Genomic DNA, 18,066 nt, shown 5'->3' on the forward strand with positions numbered 1-18,066 from the left:
TAGCTTAGTACTTGGCAATGACTGGGAGGTTAGGCCTTTGTAAGGATAAACTTTAGAAACAGTCATTGTTTGGTTTTGGATTTTATGAAAGCTCCCATTAGAAATACACATAACTCTCTGTATGTAGGATACACTTGGGTCTTTGAGTGTGGGTGGAGTACAGCTCTCATCATCCTCCCTCAATCCCCCCTGAAACCCTGTCAGTACTTAAAAGTTGGCCATGATGATTATGTGTGCCAAGTTTGGTCCAGATACATCGTCGGTGGGGCTCATGGTGCTCTTCACATATGGGACTATGGGACCTAGACAATGGGATCTAGAGACCCATTGTCTGCCAAACACTGCCAGTACTTAAAGCTGGTCATGAGAGGTATATGTGCCAATTCTGGTCCACATCCATCACTGGTGGGGTTCATACAATAAGTCATTCTTTCAATGACCCCCAACCCCCTTTTTTCTTACAAGACTATACTCAGCCCGTATTTTTTCATATCAATATGCACTTCTGTTCACAAATTTCCTTATTCTTAAAAGAAATTGTACATGCCATGGATCAATAAAGTTGTTTGGAGTATTTTCTCAGAGTGGAGTTGCAGAGATTCTTTAGCTGTCGCTGAGCTCCAGGAGTGTATGACAGGAGGAAAATAAAACCAAACAGCCTGTGGGAAAGCAGCTTTCATGTGATCTGAAAAGGAGAACACCTACTATGTGAACTTATTACTAATCTCCAAAAAGAATGAAAATAGTGTGACAAACATTTGCTACCTACAAATGAGCATGAAGTGGCCAATTGTAGGGATTCTCATATGATTCTTTTTAGGAAGCATTGGAGTGCAATGTTGGTATTCGCGTGCTAAAATTTAAAGTGCTCTTTATTCATAGTTACTGCTATATGTTTTCTCTTGGATGCGTAAAACCATTCTCCGTCCATAGAAGTCTCTATATTCTTCAGGTAGTTCTTCCAGGGTTTTTAGTGCCCTATCCAAAATTTGTACTGCTCTTGAGGCTGCAGTGAGATCTTTGTTTCCATAAGTGTCTGTTTTATCATAACAATCTGATGGAAGATGTTTCCAGAAAACGTTGACTCCAACTCCAAACTCCTCAGAAATCACATTATGAAACCACAAGGCTGAAAGATAAAAAAAGAGGGTTGAAAGATGTTCTACAAATACTAAATCAATGTACTGCTATTTTGTTCTCAGCCAAAAGAAAGTGGTACCATTTCTTGAAAATGCCAAAAGCTTATCTAAGGGCAGCAGATGTAAATGTTTTGTAAAAACATGTCAAAAGATTGAATGCCTTCAGCTCTTGTGTAAATGTTAATTGCAGGTCCAGGATGTTTCTTTAAGTTTTATGGAGCTTCAAATTTTCCATAGCTAAAACCACTCTGAATGGCAGAACTCTGTTGGATCAAGGAGGAGACAATTTATATGAATCACTCCTTTCCTGCACCTCAGCAGCCTCTCCCCACTGATCTGGAAGGTCCTCTAGAAGCAGACTATGGGATGGCGGGTAGTTTGGAAAGCCTGGCAAAATTATCTTCTTCCACCAATGAGATCTTCAGGTTTACAAGGCTTATACTGGCAACTCTGTAGCAATAATGGCAACTCTGTATCAAATCCTTTATAAAACCCAGTGCAGACCTTTAGAACATGAACACCATCAAACTGAATACAACTTATTTGTTGTTCATTCGTTGTCGTCTCCGACTCTTCGTGACCTCATGGACCAGCCCATGCCAGAGCTCCCTGTCGGCCGTCACCACCCCCAGCTCCTTCAAGGTCAGTCCAGTCACTTCAAGGATGCCATCCATCCATCTTGCCCTTGGTCGGCCCCTCTTCCTTTTACCTTCCACTTTCCCCAGCATAATTGTCTTCTCTAGGCTTTGCTGTCTCCTCATGATGTGGCCAAAGTACTTCAACTTTGTCTCTAGTATTCTTCCCTCCAATGAGCAGTCGGGCTTGATTTCCTGGAGGATGGACTGGTTGGATCTCCTCGCAGTCCAAGGCACTCTCAGCACTTTCCTCCAACACCACAGTTCAAAAGCATCTATCTTCCTTCGCTCAGCCTTCCCTAAGGTCCAGCTATCACATCCGTAGGTTACAACTTATACAACTTATAAAACCATGTGATTTCGGCTTGCTGAAAGCTTGACGGTTTTCTTCCCTGATTTTATGTTCAAAGTCCAATTTAAGCTGCAAAAAACAGCTGTGTAAATTCCCTGGCATGCTGCAATGCATTTAAGTTTGAATACTGAATCACAATTTGTGAAAGCTTAATTTATGCAAAAATTGAAATTAAAAAATCCAATGAAGACATAATACAAATTAAGTAACATTTTAACTCCAAACATTAGCACACAAAATCTCTAGGGGAAATATTATTCTTATTTTCTCTTGAAAGGCAGAATGTGTGAAAAATATTTGTATACCTTCCTACCAACATTTCTTAGCTTCCTCAAAAGCAGCACAGTAGTTGACTTCAGGAGGTAGCTATCCCTTACATACAATCTTCACATTTTGTTTTCATACACGTATTTCAACCAATATTTTTTATTCCAATATTTATAGCCCTTCAATTTTTCAAAAAAATATATATGAAGCACTCAATCGGAGTGACAGTCCAAATCAGCCATTCAATTCAAGAGAAATTCATAATACATCTGACATGAAAGTGCTGTGAACAAAAGCTAATTCCTTGATATGTCACTATTGCTTTCCTAGCAAGTGTAATACATGTCAAAGCAAAAAGCTGGAATGTACTGATGGGCTCAATAAAGATACAGCATTCTGCCAAGGGTATTTTTTTTTTCGTGTCAGGAACTACTTGAGAAACTGCAAGTCACTTCTGGTGTGAGAGAATTGGCCATCTGCAAGGACATTGCTCAGGTGACGTCAGGCTCTTTTACCATCCTGTGGGAGGCTTCTCTCATGCGGAAGGGTAAATTAATAGCACCTCCATCCATGCTTTCATGTGCTGTTTCAAATACTAAAATCCTGTTGTCAGGATCAGAAGGAATTACAGCTAGCCGGGACAAGATAAAACAGAAACGGAAAGACTTATACCTGGCAGGAGTTAAAACTCAATTGTGCAGGTAACCATACTTTTCCAATTGTGGAAACTTAAATCCAAGCCTTAAGTTTTCTTATACTGTAACAGAAAATGGAGCTTTTAATCAACGACAAGTAGAAAAAAGAATGCCTCTTTTATGAATGTGGACCTTTTTTAAAAAAATATCTTAAGCACTTTTGTTCTATGTTTTAAATTATTCAGAAATAAGAAACATGGCCCAGAGACACTGCTGTGCAATGTAAAGATGGATGCAACTGCAGCCTGTTGTAATGGCATTACAAGTGGAAGGTGGCAAGTTTGTTAAGTATTAATATAAAATGAACCAGGACTGTTTCACATTAGTGATACAGTGTTTTACGGAGAGGGGCCAAGTGCTATTCCGCATGTTAAGCAGATAAATTTCATCATGACTAGAGTATCATGACTAGGGTGGTGACGGCCGACAGGGAGCTCTGGCGCGGGCTGCTCCATGAGGTCACGAAGAGTCAGAGATGACTGAACAAATGAACAACAACAACAGAGTTATAAACTGTTGGGGCAAGAAAAAAATCTAACTATCTTTCTATGGTAGTGGGATTGTATGCTCCTGTGCTATGCTACGCTTTACTCAGGGGGAAATATTATACTAAATGGAGTAGCATCAATAGTGAGATATAGAGAAAGCAGCCAATGCAAAATCTGACCAAACAATGTCAACAAGACTTCAGGGGAAATCTATAAATATTAATCATAATCCAAGTTTATGCTCCAACCGCAAAGGCAGAAGAAGAAACAGAAATATCCTATGCAGGAGTAAAGGACAAACTGTTCACATTCCAAACATGACATGTTGGAAGTCATAGGTGATTGTAATGCAAGAGTAGAAAATGGGGTAGAATCAAAGACTGAATTGATCAAAATAGGTGGCTTTTTAATAAGCCCACATGTTATAGTCCACATGCAACTTTTGTTCATCTGTATGGCACAAATGTTCATTTGGGGAGACTGAAGAATGACTGATGTGGCATTATAACAGCCACATACCAGGGCTTTTAACCAAATCATAGGCCTCATCTGTAGAGTGAGTGCTTTAATAATCTTTGACTGAATTAAACTGAATTAAAAACTAAAACTGAAAGTGTGGCTTTTTCCAGACTTTCAACACGCAGGCCACAATAAAAGAACCAAGATGGCTTCACTAACTATTCATGAATGGTAATTCGGAAAGAAAAATATAAGCACAGCATGTCCTCTTACCAGGAATGAACAAGACATCTCCTGCTTTCAGTTGGCATTCATAACGTCTGGCCTTGACAAAGAGAGGATATTTCTTCAAGTCTGGCTTGTCCACATCTAGCACCTCAGATTTTGTACCTGGTAAAAAGATTTCAATAAGCAAAGAAAATCACTTTTCCTCTCACAAAATATTATTCTTGGGACTATTAAAACAAGGTTCTGTGAATAGGGAAATTGTATGTGTGAGTACACGTGTGAGAAAGCAATCCCTGTACATCAGTAATTCTGAACTCTCATTTGCTAAAGTCAATATTGTTTTCCTGTGTGTGTGTGTGTGTGTGTGTGTGTGTGTGTGTGTATATATATATATATATATATATATATATATATATATATATATTTGAAGTATTTTTGTATCCCCTCCTCAAAAGGATTCCCAAACAGATGGATCTGATCTATATTTGACATTACTGAATATTGCTGAATCAAATTCAACCATGGTTAAAGAATAACTTGATCAGAATGGACATGTGTTCTCCCTATATAGTATCGGAAAAGTTAGGCACAGTGGTTTGCTATTCAAGCTATAAAAGCACACTAGGCCCTTCCACACAGCCATATAACCCAGAATATCAAGGCAGAAAAATCCACAATATCTGCTTTGAACTGGATTATCTGAGTCCACACTGCCATATTCCAGTTCAAAGCAGATAATATGGAATTTTATTCAGCTGTGTGGAAGGGGCCTAGGATTTCATATAAAATTAAGGACACCCTCTTGAGTTCCTAAGCATAAAGCATAATTGTACATGTGGGTTATTTTTGAACAGCAAATCGGTTCTCAGCTGCTGGGAGTACCAGCAGTCAACTAATTTGCACAAAAATGACACATTGGAGCAAATATTTCCATTTCATATATAAATGTATAGAACCTGAGGGTCATGGTAGACGACACTTTATAAAAATGAAAAACCAAATGTTAGAATTTTTAAAAGGCAACAGATTAGGAAAAGTCAAGAAAAGAAAAAGTCAAATTATTAGTCGGCCAAAAGAAACGGCTCCAAATTGGGTGTGTTCTTGTCTTTTTGAGATAAAGCTGATTTAACAGGTTCATGAAATTGATGCGAACAAGGGACATTTTCCTCTCCCGTAATAGACTCTCATTGGGTTAATCCACTGACAATAATTAGCCATAGATTCACAAGAGAGATAGGAAAGTACAATAATGTATAAAATTTAAGGAATTTGCTTCCAAAAATGAGGCGATCACTAGCTTAGGATAGTTTTAAAAGAAGATCAAACAAATTCATACAGGAATTTTTTTTCCTGTAAGTACCAGATATAAAACTAATAGGTGGTTTCAGATGCAATATGCATCCTGCATACCAGCCGGTAGAGATTAGAAAGAGGGAAAGCCCGCTGCCTCCATGTTATGTTGGTTGGCTTTTCATGGGCACCTGGTACGTCATGGTGAGAAATAGGACCAGACTGGAGAGACATTCAATCTCATCCAGAAACTCTTCTTCAGCAGCCAACAGCACTCTTCTAAAAATTATGCACAGCTTGAAAGCATTTATTTCTGGGGTAGTGAAAACCAGAACTTTTGGATTGTCCCAGCCAACACCACAAAATATCCTGACAAGGTAGCATTTTCATATCCTGACAAGATAGCATTTACATACCTGATAAATATAAATATGGTGCATCGCGGGGACTGTACAGTACAACCCGTTTCTTTCCTGTCACCTGAATTAAGAAGTTATCCATTACCTACAAAAAAAAAAAAAGAAGAGCAGTATTACTTAACAAGTGAAAGAAATATATTTCAGTGTCATTTAAACCCTGCTAAGTATATTATGTAAAAGGAATGCCAAGAACCTTTGCAGTTACTCTGAAAATCACATGAAGGCTCATTAAGCTTGGTATATGTCATAAAGCAGCATCACTCCCCTTGTCTCCCTTTCTGGTTCATGCCTATCTGACTCTTAATCTCTGACAAAGTTGTTGGTTTTTTTTGTCGTGTCAGGAGTGACTTGAGAAACTGTAAAACGCTTCTAGTGTGAGAGAATTGGCCGTCTGCAGGGGACGCCCGGATGATTTGATGTTTTTATCATCCTTGTGGGAGGCTTCTCTCATGTCCCCGTATGAGGAGCTGGAGCTGATAGAGGGAGCTCATCCGCCTCTCCCCGGATTCAAACCTGCGACCTGTCGGTCTTCAGTCCTGCCGGCACAGGGGTTTAATCCACTGTGCCACCTGGGGCTCCTCTGACAAAGTGCTTGTCATCATTATATATTGGCCATTGGACAAAACGAAGATGAAAATGTATCTATTTTTCTTTTTAGTCTCCTTACTGGGCTAGTCCACATACATGCATTTACTAAGAGAGAGACAGACTTTTCCTCTACACCACAATGACTATAGTGCTGATAGTAAAAAAAAATCATGTACCCCATTGTCATCCTCCTTCTTACCTCATGGATGTACTGAAACAAGAAGCCAATTCCCTATTTGTGTGTATATGCGTGCTTTTGAACTTCTGATTCCCATATCCTACAAACTAAAAGTGCAGATATGAGGCTGAGAATAAGATTGTATGCCACTATGCCAGTCATGCTGTGTCTTAAAAGCAAGTCAGGCCCCAAACAGGAGGAAAGGCAGATGCTGTACTTAACAGCATCTTTTGTCATCTAACAAAGGGAAAATCACATATTGAGGGAAGATTGCTTGAATAGAGGACCCACAATTAAGACCTTATCTTCCAGAAGACTAGTAATTTATCCTGTCTTCTTTTGGTCCTGACTTTCTTTAGCCATCAAACCAGTCATCTTCCTAAATGTCTTCCTTGCTATCCAGCCCTCTTTCTGTGACCCACTGGTTGCTTGCTGTGACTCTCCTGTCCACAACAGATCCTAACCCCACAGCTGTGGAGATCTTACGCTTACATACACAGACAGAAATATCACAAGCCCTAATACACGGAAACACAACTGTTCTCACATGTCACTGAACACCCATAACAACCGTCTCCATTAGCCACAGTAGCTGTGACTGTAAAACCAACTAGCCGTACCCCAAACCTCCCATGTTGTTCACTCACTTTCTAAATCCTTCCCTATGCTAACATTTGCCCTCACTCTTTGTTACTCATACTATTATAAGTGGGCACCTTCTTTGGTGTTGCCAGAACCTTCCATTACACACTGCCTTGGATTACTTTGTGGGAAAACTAGTTGCTTCTTTTTAAAAAAGGGTTCTAACTTGCAAGCAATTGCTCTTGTAATGCTTAGCCAGATATCATTTGTGGAACTAGCCCTATGTGCGTTTGTTATTTCAAAATGGCCGACTGGTATGCTTTCCTGGCAAACAAGTCTGGGTGAATATGTCTGAGTGGAAAATTTAAATTAATAATATTGACACTGGTTCAGGTAAAAGGTGTACCCAGCCCAGCATTCTGCTCACATGGCAGTCAACTAGTTACTTAAGATAGCAGAAGATAAGTACAAATGTGTCCTCCACATTATTCTCCCCATCTGGATATACAGGGGCATACTTCCCAAAGCGAAGGGATCATAAGACTGAAGGCATCTTGATGACATCTTCTCCACCCCAACTGAAAGATGTATTTCTTACATCATAATGTGTCCAGAGCTGTAGTCCTGCTGAGCTTATCCGGAAGACAGTGGAAAATAATTGCTCCTTTTCAAAGTATTCTGGGATGTGAATATCATCTGCCAGGAGAGGAAATTGTTTTCGGAGATCTGCAATATCCTAGAAATGGACAAGACATCACATTAATGATCCCTTTCTCAGTGGAAGCTATGAACCATAATATGCACACTGAATATTTCTTTCCTACATGAAGTAAATAGCTTTGAACTTTTTAAATGCTGATCTAATTCCTCCTGTACCTGAGAAAATGTGCTCTCAATAACACATTTGGGGAGTCAGTAATAAACTAATCAAGGCAGAGCAGGCAGGCTGCCTCAAATACACCACAGTTTTCATAAAAGACACACTTCAGTGAATGCAAGTGGTTATGCTGCATACATTTTGTATCTTTAAAAATACCAAATCCCACATTCAATTCACTTTCTTTAGTAACCAGGATGTAATTTAGCAAGATAGCAGGAAAGAGCTGTTCAGCAGTGGAACTCTCTGCCTTGGAGTGTGGTGGAAGCTCCTTCCTTTGAGGCTTTTAAGCAGAAGTTAGATGGCCATCTGTCAGGGTGGCTTTGTTTGCGCTTTTCCTGCATGCCAGGGGGTAGCACTAGATGGCCCACGTGGTCTCTTCCAACTCTATTATTCTATGATTCTGCGGTTCTATGAAGAAAAACATATGGTACAAGCCAATAGGGGTGTGCCTTGATTTAGAAGACAAGTGCAACCCAGGGAATGAATGTAGTCCCTCCACACAACTGAATAAAATCCCATATTTTCTGCTTTGAACTGGAATATATGGCAGTGTGGACTCAGATAACCCAATTCAAATCAAATATTGTGAGATTTCCTGCCTTGATATTCTTGGTGATATGGCCGTGTGGAAGGGCCCCAATTCTGTCTTTCTGCCCCTCAAATCCTCCAAACAGCCCAGTATAGGCTTTTGTCTGGACCTGGTAAAAACTGCACCAACTCTACTGGCCAGTACAGGAGACTCTATTTTCAATAGATTAAACCCTTCCATCTCTACCTTGGAGTTTAATACAAAACATACTTAAATTCCTAATTTAGAAATGGCCTTCCAGCCACCTCTATGATTATCATGATAATCATGCATTTTTGTACTCCATGAAATTGTAGAGCAGTGGTTCTCAACCTGGAGTCCCCATATGTTTTTGTCCTACAATTCCCAGAAATCCCAGCCAGTTAACTAGCTGTTAGGATTTCTGGGAGCTGAAGGCCCAAAACATCTGGGGATCCCAGATTGAGAACCACTGTTGTAGGGGGTCCTGGGGCAGAAAGCAGCAGGCAGCTCCAGAGCTAGAGTGACATGGTTCAAGATCATTCAATTAACCACTAGTTATGGAGCCTTTTGCGAACATGGCTTATATCTGATCAAAACTCACTCCATAGCTCTATGAGTCAACAATGAACATCAGTGATGTATGTCTTTTTTTATAATTAATAAGTCCTTCCTCGGTTACAAAAGTCTTCATAATCCTGAGATTATTGCAGGGGAAAAAATGAATTGGTGGCAAATCAAAATGGACACATTAATCTATGTAATGTACCATATTTTGTGTGCTTACTTCTTACATGTCTGTGACTGAATCCCTGCATATTCAATTCAGTATATGGTGCTGTTGAATCAAAATAGGACATATTTATTTTTCACATGATTCTTACCTTTAATAGCTGTGGGGTAGCTTGATATGTGAATACAGTCTGCCTCTACATCTGTGGATTTGAGTTTTGTGGATTTTATTCTCCACTGATTTGATTTAAACTGTTTTCTCCAGGAACCTCTAAGGGCCCTTCCACACAGCCCTATATTCCAGAATGTCAAGGCAGAAAATCCCTCAATATCTACTTTGAGCTGTATTATCTCAGTCCACACTGCCATATATTCCAGTTCAAAGCAGATGATGTGAGATTTTATTCAGCAGTGTGGAAGGGGCCTAGGTGCTCCACTGCAATTCTATGGTCAATATCTGCCAGAATTTGATGATAGAGTCGTGCTAGAAAACGAAATATTCCTACAACGAACATACTCAGGTTGAATGCGTTCAGAACAGCAAAGAACAACACCCTTAAAGATGAGCTGTTACATTACATACCTTTCGTGGGTCTTCTCCCAATGACCGCAAATAATATTTTTCATCCTTCAAAACAAACATACAGAAAAGTCATTGCGAGGAACAAACATACAATCATCTTTCCAATGTAACAAAGTGGTGGCAAGGAAAGAACTAAAGGACTTGTCCAATTTCATCTGCTAGTATTTCTTTTTATCAGATGCAGAATTAAGAATTATCAGATGCAGAATTAAATATGAATTGCCATAAGATTAACATAAAGAAATTAGTTCTGAATGGTTGTTTTATTTATTTAGGTTTAAAACATGCTTAGCACTAAAATCTGGGGTCAGATATCAAAAGCAAACATTAAGCTGCACAGAACAGAATAAAATCTAGTCAGCTCCCTTAATAATTCCTCCTTTCCCCAATTTTTCCTTGGTTTTACTGTGAATCTCAAGGACTGGCCAGAAAAAAAAGGAACAGGAAGCTCCTGACACTGGACTTGTCCATCTTTGAAAGAGATTTCCACCCTTTCCTTTCCCTGATCCTTTTAAATAGATACCAGAGATTTAATCAGACATTCCCTACCCAGAAAAGTTATGGTTGACTGAAATCATTCTAACACATTAAGCATACAATTTCCATTAAAAGGTGCAATTGGCACCCTGTTAACTACTCGTAAGAAACCAATTTATTCTTCCAACTTTCCCTAACCTGGTACACTTCCAGTATGTTATCTCTAATTCATGGCATAAATCGCTATATTGCAAAAAAAGTGGGATAAAGTAAATAAAATAAACAAATAAAAATGCATTCCCTGAACTTATTACATTGCCTGGTTCACCAATACTCAATTATTCATGTTATTATAGCAACAGCTACTAAATCATACACTTACCTCTGAAATAAAGTACTCTGTGTGTTTGGCTTCAGCTGCCCTCCTTACAAAAACATCAAAGGGTAGTGTTCTGAAATTTCAATATATATTCATATAAATATATTTATGAAAACCTTTACTTTAACTGATAAGTGATATTGCACCAATAGCCACTATCAAAAAGTAAATACATCACTTTTAAATTTGATTTTTAGTATAAAGGGAAGGTACTTCCAAATACAGTGTTAATACAGACATTATTATTATTATTATTATTATTATTATTATTATTATTATTTATGCCCCACTTTTTTTCTCCACAAGGAGACTCATAATAATCCACAGTCACAGCAAACCAAAAGGGACTGTGTATCAAGAGACAAGAAATAGGAACAGAGAAATTAGGGTTTTTGAAATACTTCCAATAATTAAAAAAACCCCTAAAAATCTGCACAGGAAGTGGCAAACTACTAACATCAATGGTCAAAATCCTGTTGGTGACATATGGTACTGTAACTTGGGTTGGAAGATTTATTTATGAAAACATTTCTATCCTGTCTTCTATCAAAAGATCTCAGAACAGTATACAATCAAAACAAATGCAAACTATTAAAAATAATATGAATTCAACTAGACTAAACTTAATGAACAATAACAACATAATAACTCAAAGACTTAAAATATTAAAATAGTTTAGCAGTTTTGTGATAAATGGCTCATAGCCTATCATCTATAAAATGCTGGCATGTTACTCTATATACAAATGAGTTCCTGAGTTACAGATTTGGTTCATTTAAACCAGGGGTCCTCAAACTAAGGCCCAGGGGCCGGATGCGGCCCTCCAAGGTCATTTACCTCGCCCTCGCTCAACCTAAGTCTGAAATGATTTGAAAGCACACAGCAGCAACAACAACCACAACAGTCCTATCTCATCAGCCAAAAGCAGGCCCACACTTCTGATTGAAATACTAATACTTTAATATTTGTTAAAATTGTTCTTCGTTTTAATTATTGTATTGCTTTTAAGTGGGGTTGTTTTTTTTTTTTTGCACTACAAATAAGATATGTGCAGTGTGCATAGGAATTCATTCATGTTTTTTTTTTTTCAAATTATAATCCAGCCCTCCAACAGTTTGAGGGACTGTGACCTGGCCCTCTGTTTAAAAAGTTTGAGGGCCCCATGTGGATATTCCAAACACATTGACTTCAATAACAAACTCTTACAAAGAGAAACATATTGGATCTTCAGATTACAGACAGAATATCCACATGGTTTAAATGAACCAAATCTGTACAGTTGTTATATATAATTTTGGAGCTTTATCCTATTGGTAGCGTTACACTTGTATCTCTGTTTGAGCATGTTGAAGACATCCAGAGCGCCATCTGGTGTCTACATTTTACATTTTTGATTCCAACACTTCTACTGAGCTTCTCTATCCCTTTAACATCGCATGTGGTCCCCCCCCCCCCCCCTTTAAATTGAGGGAACTCCCAGACGGTTCCCATACTCGCAATTAGAATCAAACGCATAGCAGAGTCTTGTGAGTACACCTATTTTGTGAAATAGGTTTATATTAGAATAAATATTTATTTCTGTATAAGTATCTTTTTAATGTTTACAGTCACATTTTGTTCCTTTGATTTAGATCCCACTAACCTTAAAACCTATATTTCTAAGGGGAACAAGTCCCAAGTTTATAACCTTGTAAGTATCTTTAAACGTGTTGAAATATATGATGAATAGATGTAATCACAACAAACTTTGATGTATACGATAAGTATCAAGTTCATAACTGTTAGTATTCTTATATGTATCTTTATATGTGGCCTGGAATGAGGCCGACACCGATCGTGGACTACAGATTTATGTTCAACTCTATGCAAGAACATACAGTGTTGATACTTTTTTGAATGACTGTACCAAATGCATATAATATTGTTTTGTGACTGCTATGTTTTGGAACTGTATAAGTTTCACCAGTCACATTACTGGCTGAACTGATTTATTTTTCTTTCTGTGTACAAGTGGGCTATTGTGTTGTATGTTACTCTATATCGAGCATGGTCTAGTCCATGTTACTCTATATGCAATTCCTTGGATTATTGTGGAATGTAAAACTGAACATCTCCTTGTGTAACCCACACCATATGGGAGACAGCGCCCTACTACCAGAGACCCCTTCTACACTGACATATAAAATCCATATTATCTGCTCTGAACTGGATTATATTGCAGTGTAGACTCATATAATCCAGTTTAAAGCAGATAATGTGGATTATCTATTTTGATAATCTGAATTATATAGCAGCGTAGAAGTGGACCTCAAAACCATTTAGCAACTGGGTGGAGTGTGTACCCAAGCACTGTTCCTCTGCATTTTTACAAGCAGAAAAATATTGCCTTCCTGAGGGAAAGCATATTTGTTTTGTGCTTTCAACTGTGGAACTGGGAGTCAGATTTTGCCCTAGTTCCTGCTATTAAATGGTCATGGGATGCATTATCATGCTAAGAAGCTGTTTCCCCCCAAGAGGAAGAGAGGTAGCCAGTGGAACTCCATTAAAAAATAGGATCCTGGCTAAATTAAACCTCCCTCTACAACAGTGGTTCTCAACCTGATGTCCCCAGATGTTTTTGGCCTACAACTCCCAGAAATCCCAGCCAGTTTACCAGCTGTTAGGATTTCTGGGAGTTAAAGGCCAAAAATATCTGGGGACCCCAGGTTGAGAACCACTGCTCTACAGCAGGCATGGACAAACTTTGGCCCTCCAGGTGTTTTGGACTTCAACTCCTACAATTCCCAACAGCCAATAAGCTGAAGGGAATTTGGAGGGCTGAAGTTTGCCCATACCTGCTGTACAACTTGGGGACACATCACATATTCTGCCTTAAGGGGGTAATGGAGTCTCCTTCTCTGGAGGTTTATAAGCAGAGGCTGGATGGCCATCTGTTAAAGCTGTTTTGATTGTGTGTTCCTGAACGGCTGAATGAGGTTGGTCCTTATGGTCTCCACTAACTATGTTTTTATGATTCTACATCTACTGTGGACTTCCAGGTGACGCAGGCAGTCAATGAAGCAGGTGGTTTATTGATTCCCTTTTGAATTGCTGTACATAGCCAGTAGCTGCTTCTAGTCTGCTTCAGTAGGTCATACAGAGGGATGCAAGTCTGCAGCAAAGGGAGGATGAGGGTTCACAGAAGAGCAGTAGAAGAAAAAAAAAGGGGGGTGGGGATGGATCAGTTGATTCCAAGAAATAAATTAAGAAAATGTAAAACTCCAAATCATAAGAATATCACACTGAAAAGCCTGCAGCAGAATTTCTGAAGTTCAAGTATTAAGGTTGCATTAACATTCGAGCAACTATACATTTAAAGTTTTTTTTTAAAAAAATAACAATGATATTCTCAAATAGAATTAAAATTCAGAAGAAAATACCTATATACAAAATTTTTGCTGAGGAAATCCATCTGTTGTACGGTGGAAACATGAACCTTCACTTCTTTATTTCCTGCTGCATCACTGAGGTAATCCACTGTCCACTTGGTCATGCAAGGACCCAAATCGATTCCTTTTAGCACAGCTGGCTTTCTCTAAGATTTGAAGAAGAAACATAATCAGTGAACAATGTATCACTATTTAATGCTGTAACAATACACAAGGTAAAAACAGCTATGATAAACCTAAGATTTAATTATGCAAGGGGCTGAAAATCTTACGTTTAACTGTCTCATCACACCAGAGCATGGATCCACTTTAAATCTAGGTTCCACCTCCTGAAGAATTGTGGGGTCTGCAGTTTAGTGAGGCCCAGGAACTGTCTGGCTGAGCAGTTTAAATCCTCCCCCCCCCCCCAAACCTACAAGCCCCAGAATTCTACAGGAGGCAGAAACTGGATTGAAAGTGGATCCATGCTCTAGTGTGATGAGACCCATAATAGTCTTTCAAAATCTTTCTCTTTAAGATGCTGTACCAATATGTAACTATCAATATGAGGATCACTCACATTGGCACTTTCAGGACATACCTGCCACCACACTCTGTGGAGGTCACGCAACTGTTGTGATGATCTCTACTTTTACTGGAAAATTAGTTTGAGAGCTTATGCTATAGCGTAGAAAGTAAAAAATCAGATTATGGGTGCTCTCAATAAACAAGACTTTAATTAATGAGAAGGCAAAGCACTGGGTGCCCTCGAGCAGGTCACACTCTCTCAGACTTAGAGGAAGGCAAAGGTAAACCCTCCTTGGAACAAATCTTGTCCTATGATAGGGTCACCATATATTAGAAATTAGGAGTGCGCAATTTTTCACTAGTGGTGGTAATTTGGATCAAATTTGTTACATTTGACCTGAAGATGGTAGTGCACGCAATTGTGACCTCAAGGCTGGACTTTTGCAATGCGCTTTATATTGGACTACCTTTGTACTAAGTTCAGAAACTCCAGCTGGTTCAGATTGGTTAGGAACATCTCAGAGCCCTTCCACACAGCCCTATATCCCAGAATATCAAGGCAAAAAATCCCACATTATCTGAGTGCAGACTCGGATAACCCAGTTCAAGGCAGCTATTGTGGGCTTTTCTTGATATTCTGGGATACAGAGCTGTGTAGAAGGGTCCTAAGTGTGAGCATATCACACTTATCCTAAAGTCACTCCATTGGCTGCCAATTAGTTTCTGAGCAAAGTACAAAGTGTTGGTTTTGACCCTTAAAGCCCTACATGGTTTGGGTCCAGGTAACCTATAGAACTGCCTTCTCCTATACACTCTGCCCCAAACACTAAGGTCCTCTGGGGGGCATCTGCTCCAGCCTGCCAGAACCCGACTGGCAACCTCCACTGAGAGGACCTTTTCATCGGCCGCCCCATGACTCTGGAATGACCTGCCAGAAGAACTCCGACCACCAAAGGAGCTGTTGAATTTTAAAACCATCTAAAGATCTATCTTTTCTGGCAGGCCTACCTAGACAATCTTTAAACATTAATTTTAAGTGCTCTTTGATCTTTATTTGGTGTGTTTTAGTATGCCTTTTGTAGGCATAATAAATGTTTTGGGGTGTAACTTTTATGGAGGTATATTTTAGGATGTGTATTCGTAGTGGTTTTGCTGTGCTTATGTATTTCAATAGTTTTGTAACCTGACTCAAACCATGAGGAGAGGAAGGTAATAAATAAAATTATTATTATTATCATTATCATTATTATTATTTCTGTCTACTTTAAAGACCTTGAGAAGGAGCTGTTCCTAACAGGGATTCATGATTTCTAGAACTTTGTTGTTGTTTATTTGTTCAGTCGCTTCTGACTCCTTGACCTGATCGACCAACCCATGCCGGAGTTCCGTCGGCCCCTAGCTCCTTCAAGGTCATGCCAGTCACTTCAAGAATACCATCCATCCATCTTGCCCTTGGTCGGCCCTCTTCCTTTTTCCCCATCATCATTGTCTTCTCATGATGTGGTCAAAATACTTCATCTAATATCCTTCCCTCCAATAAGCAGTCAGACATTATTTCCTGAAATATGGACTGATTGGATCTTCTCACAGTCCAAGGCACTCTCTGAGTTTTCCTCCAGCACCACAGTTCAAAAGTATCTATCTTCCTTCGCTCAGCCTTCCCTATGGTCCAGCTCTCACATCCGTAGGTGACTACAGGGAATACCATTGCTTTAACTATGTGAATCTTCGTTGCCAGTGTGATGTCTCCACTCTTCACTATCTTATTGAGAATGGTTATTGCTCTCCTCCCAAGAAGTAGGTGTCTTCTGATTTCCTGGCTGCAGCCTGTGTCTGCTGTAATCTTTGCACCTAGAAATACAAATCTGTCACTACCTCCATGTTTTCTACCTCTATCTGCCAGCTGTCAATCAGTCTGGTTGCCAGAACTTAAAGGCACACAATAACTGCATTGTGTTCCCAATTTTGAGGAGAAAGGAGGATATAAACAACTGCAAAAATAATGTGTCGTTGAAGGCTTTCATGGCCTTCACTGGGTTGCTGTGAGTTTTCCGGGCTATATGGCCATGTTCCAGAAGCATTCTCTCCTAACGGCTATTCAATGCTAATTAACGTGGCCATTTGCAGCATTCACACTTGCCTCAAGCAAGACAAGATTTCTTCCTTCCACCCTGGACATTCCACAGATATATAAACCTCACTTGCCTAGTTTCCAGCAGACCTCACAACCTCTGAGGATGCCTGCCACCAGGCCCATAGCCAAGATTTCAATTCGGGGGGGGGGGGGGCTGAATCTGAGTGAAAGAGGGTCTACCCTAGCAAACCTAGCAAACCTTTTATATATGAGATATATTGAGCATGGTGATCAGATCATGATATGAATAAACATACGGGTTAAAGCACTGAGCTGCTGAGCTTGTTGATCGAAAGGTCACAGGTTCGATTCCGGGGAGCGGCGTGAGCTTCCGCTGTCAGCCCTAGCTTCTGCCAACCTAGCAGTTCGAAAACATGCAAATGTGAGTAGATCAATTGGTACCGCTCCGGCGGGAAGGTAACAGCGCTCCATGCAGTCATGCCGGCCACATGACCTTGGAGGTGTCTACGGACAATGCTGGCTCTTCGGCTTAGAAATGGAGATGAGCACCAAGCCCCAGAGTCAGACATGACTGGACTTAATGTCAGGGGACTACCTTTACCTTTTACCTAAGGCCTTTTCGCGAACCACCATGAGAATTTCGAGGGGGGGGGGGCTGAAGTCCTCCCCCCCCCCCCCCCCCGGCTACATGCTTGCCTGCCACAGATGTGGGCGAAACGTCAGAAGAGAATGCTTCTGAAACGTGGCCAGGCAGCCCGGAAAACTCGCAGCAACCCTGGCAAGAATAATAATATCACCTACTAGAGGGTAGATGTCCTGGAGGAAGCGCTCCCGAGTGAGCCCGGCGTGCTCCTCTAAAAGGAGGACGGGTTGTTCCTCCATCGCTCAGAGCCAAGCCTTCCTTTTCCATGCTTTCCTGAAGCGTGCCACTCTCCATTTCTTCCCCCGGCAACGAAAACTCGCTGAGGAAGCGGCCGGCCTGCACGAGCAGAGAGAAGAACCGCGGAGGCGGAAGGAGTGACCAAAGGTGTCCCTCGCCGCCCTCCTCCTAATCTACCCCAGCCTAAAAGTTCCGCTCTGGTTCAAAAGAGGTGGGGGAATGTTTCCAAAGCGGAACC

General features: G+C 40.1%; 1 protein-coding gene across 2 annotated transcripts in view; it reads right to left on the reverse strand.

Annotated features, from left to right (window-relative positions):
- Positions 1 to 18,019, reverse strand: part of TYW5 (tRNA-yW synthesizing protein 5) — a 34,026-nt gene extending 16,007 nt beyond the window's left edge. Inside the window, exons 1-8 of one of the 2 annotated variants that reach the window (XM_060781839.2) lie at positions 17,750 to 18,015; positions 14,338 to 14,492; positions 10,922 to 10,991; positions 10,063 to 10,107; positions 7,919 to 8,056; positions 5,970 to 6,057; positions 4,309 to 4,425; positions 846 to 1,129 (exon numbers count right to left, since the gene is read on the reverse strand). In XM_060781839.2, the coding sequence (XP_060637822.2) occupies positions 873 to 1,129; positions 4,309 to 4,425; positions 5,970 to 6,057; positions 7,919 to 8,056; positions 10,063 to 10,107; positions 10,922 to 10,991; positions 14,338 to 14,492; positions 17,750 to 17,830 (951 nt within the window). In that variant the 5' untranslated portion in view covers positions 17,831 to 18,015 and the 3' untranslated portion in view covers positions 846 to 872. Of the gene's footprint in view, positions 1 to 845; positions 1,130 to 4,308; positions 4,426 to 5,969; positions 6,058 to 7,918; positions 8,057 to 10,062; positions 10,108 to 10,921; positions 10,992 to 14,337; positions 14,493 to 17,749 lie in introns of those variants that run through there. The other variant, XM_060781848.2, reaches the window with a different exon arrangement.
- Between the last annotated feature and the right edge of the window lie 47 nt (positions 18,020 to 18,066).

This window comes from Anolis sagrei, chromosome 1 (genome assembly GCF_037176765.1).
Source record: "Anolis sagrei isolate rAnoSag1 chromosome 1, rAnoSag1.mat, whole genome shotgun sequence".
NCBI classification, from domain to species: Eukaryota; Metazoa; Chordata; class Lepidosauria; order Squamata; family Dactyloidae; genus Anolis; species Anolis sagrei.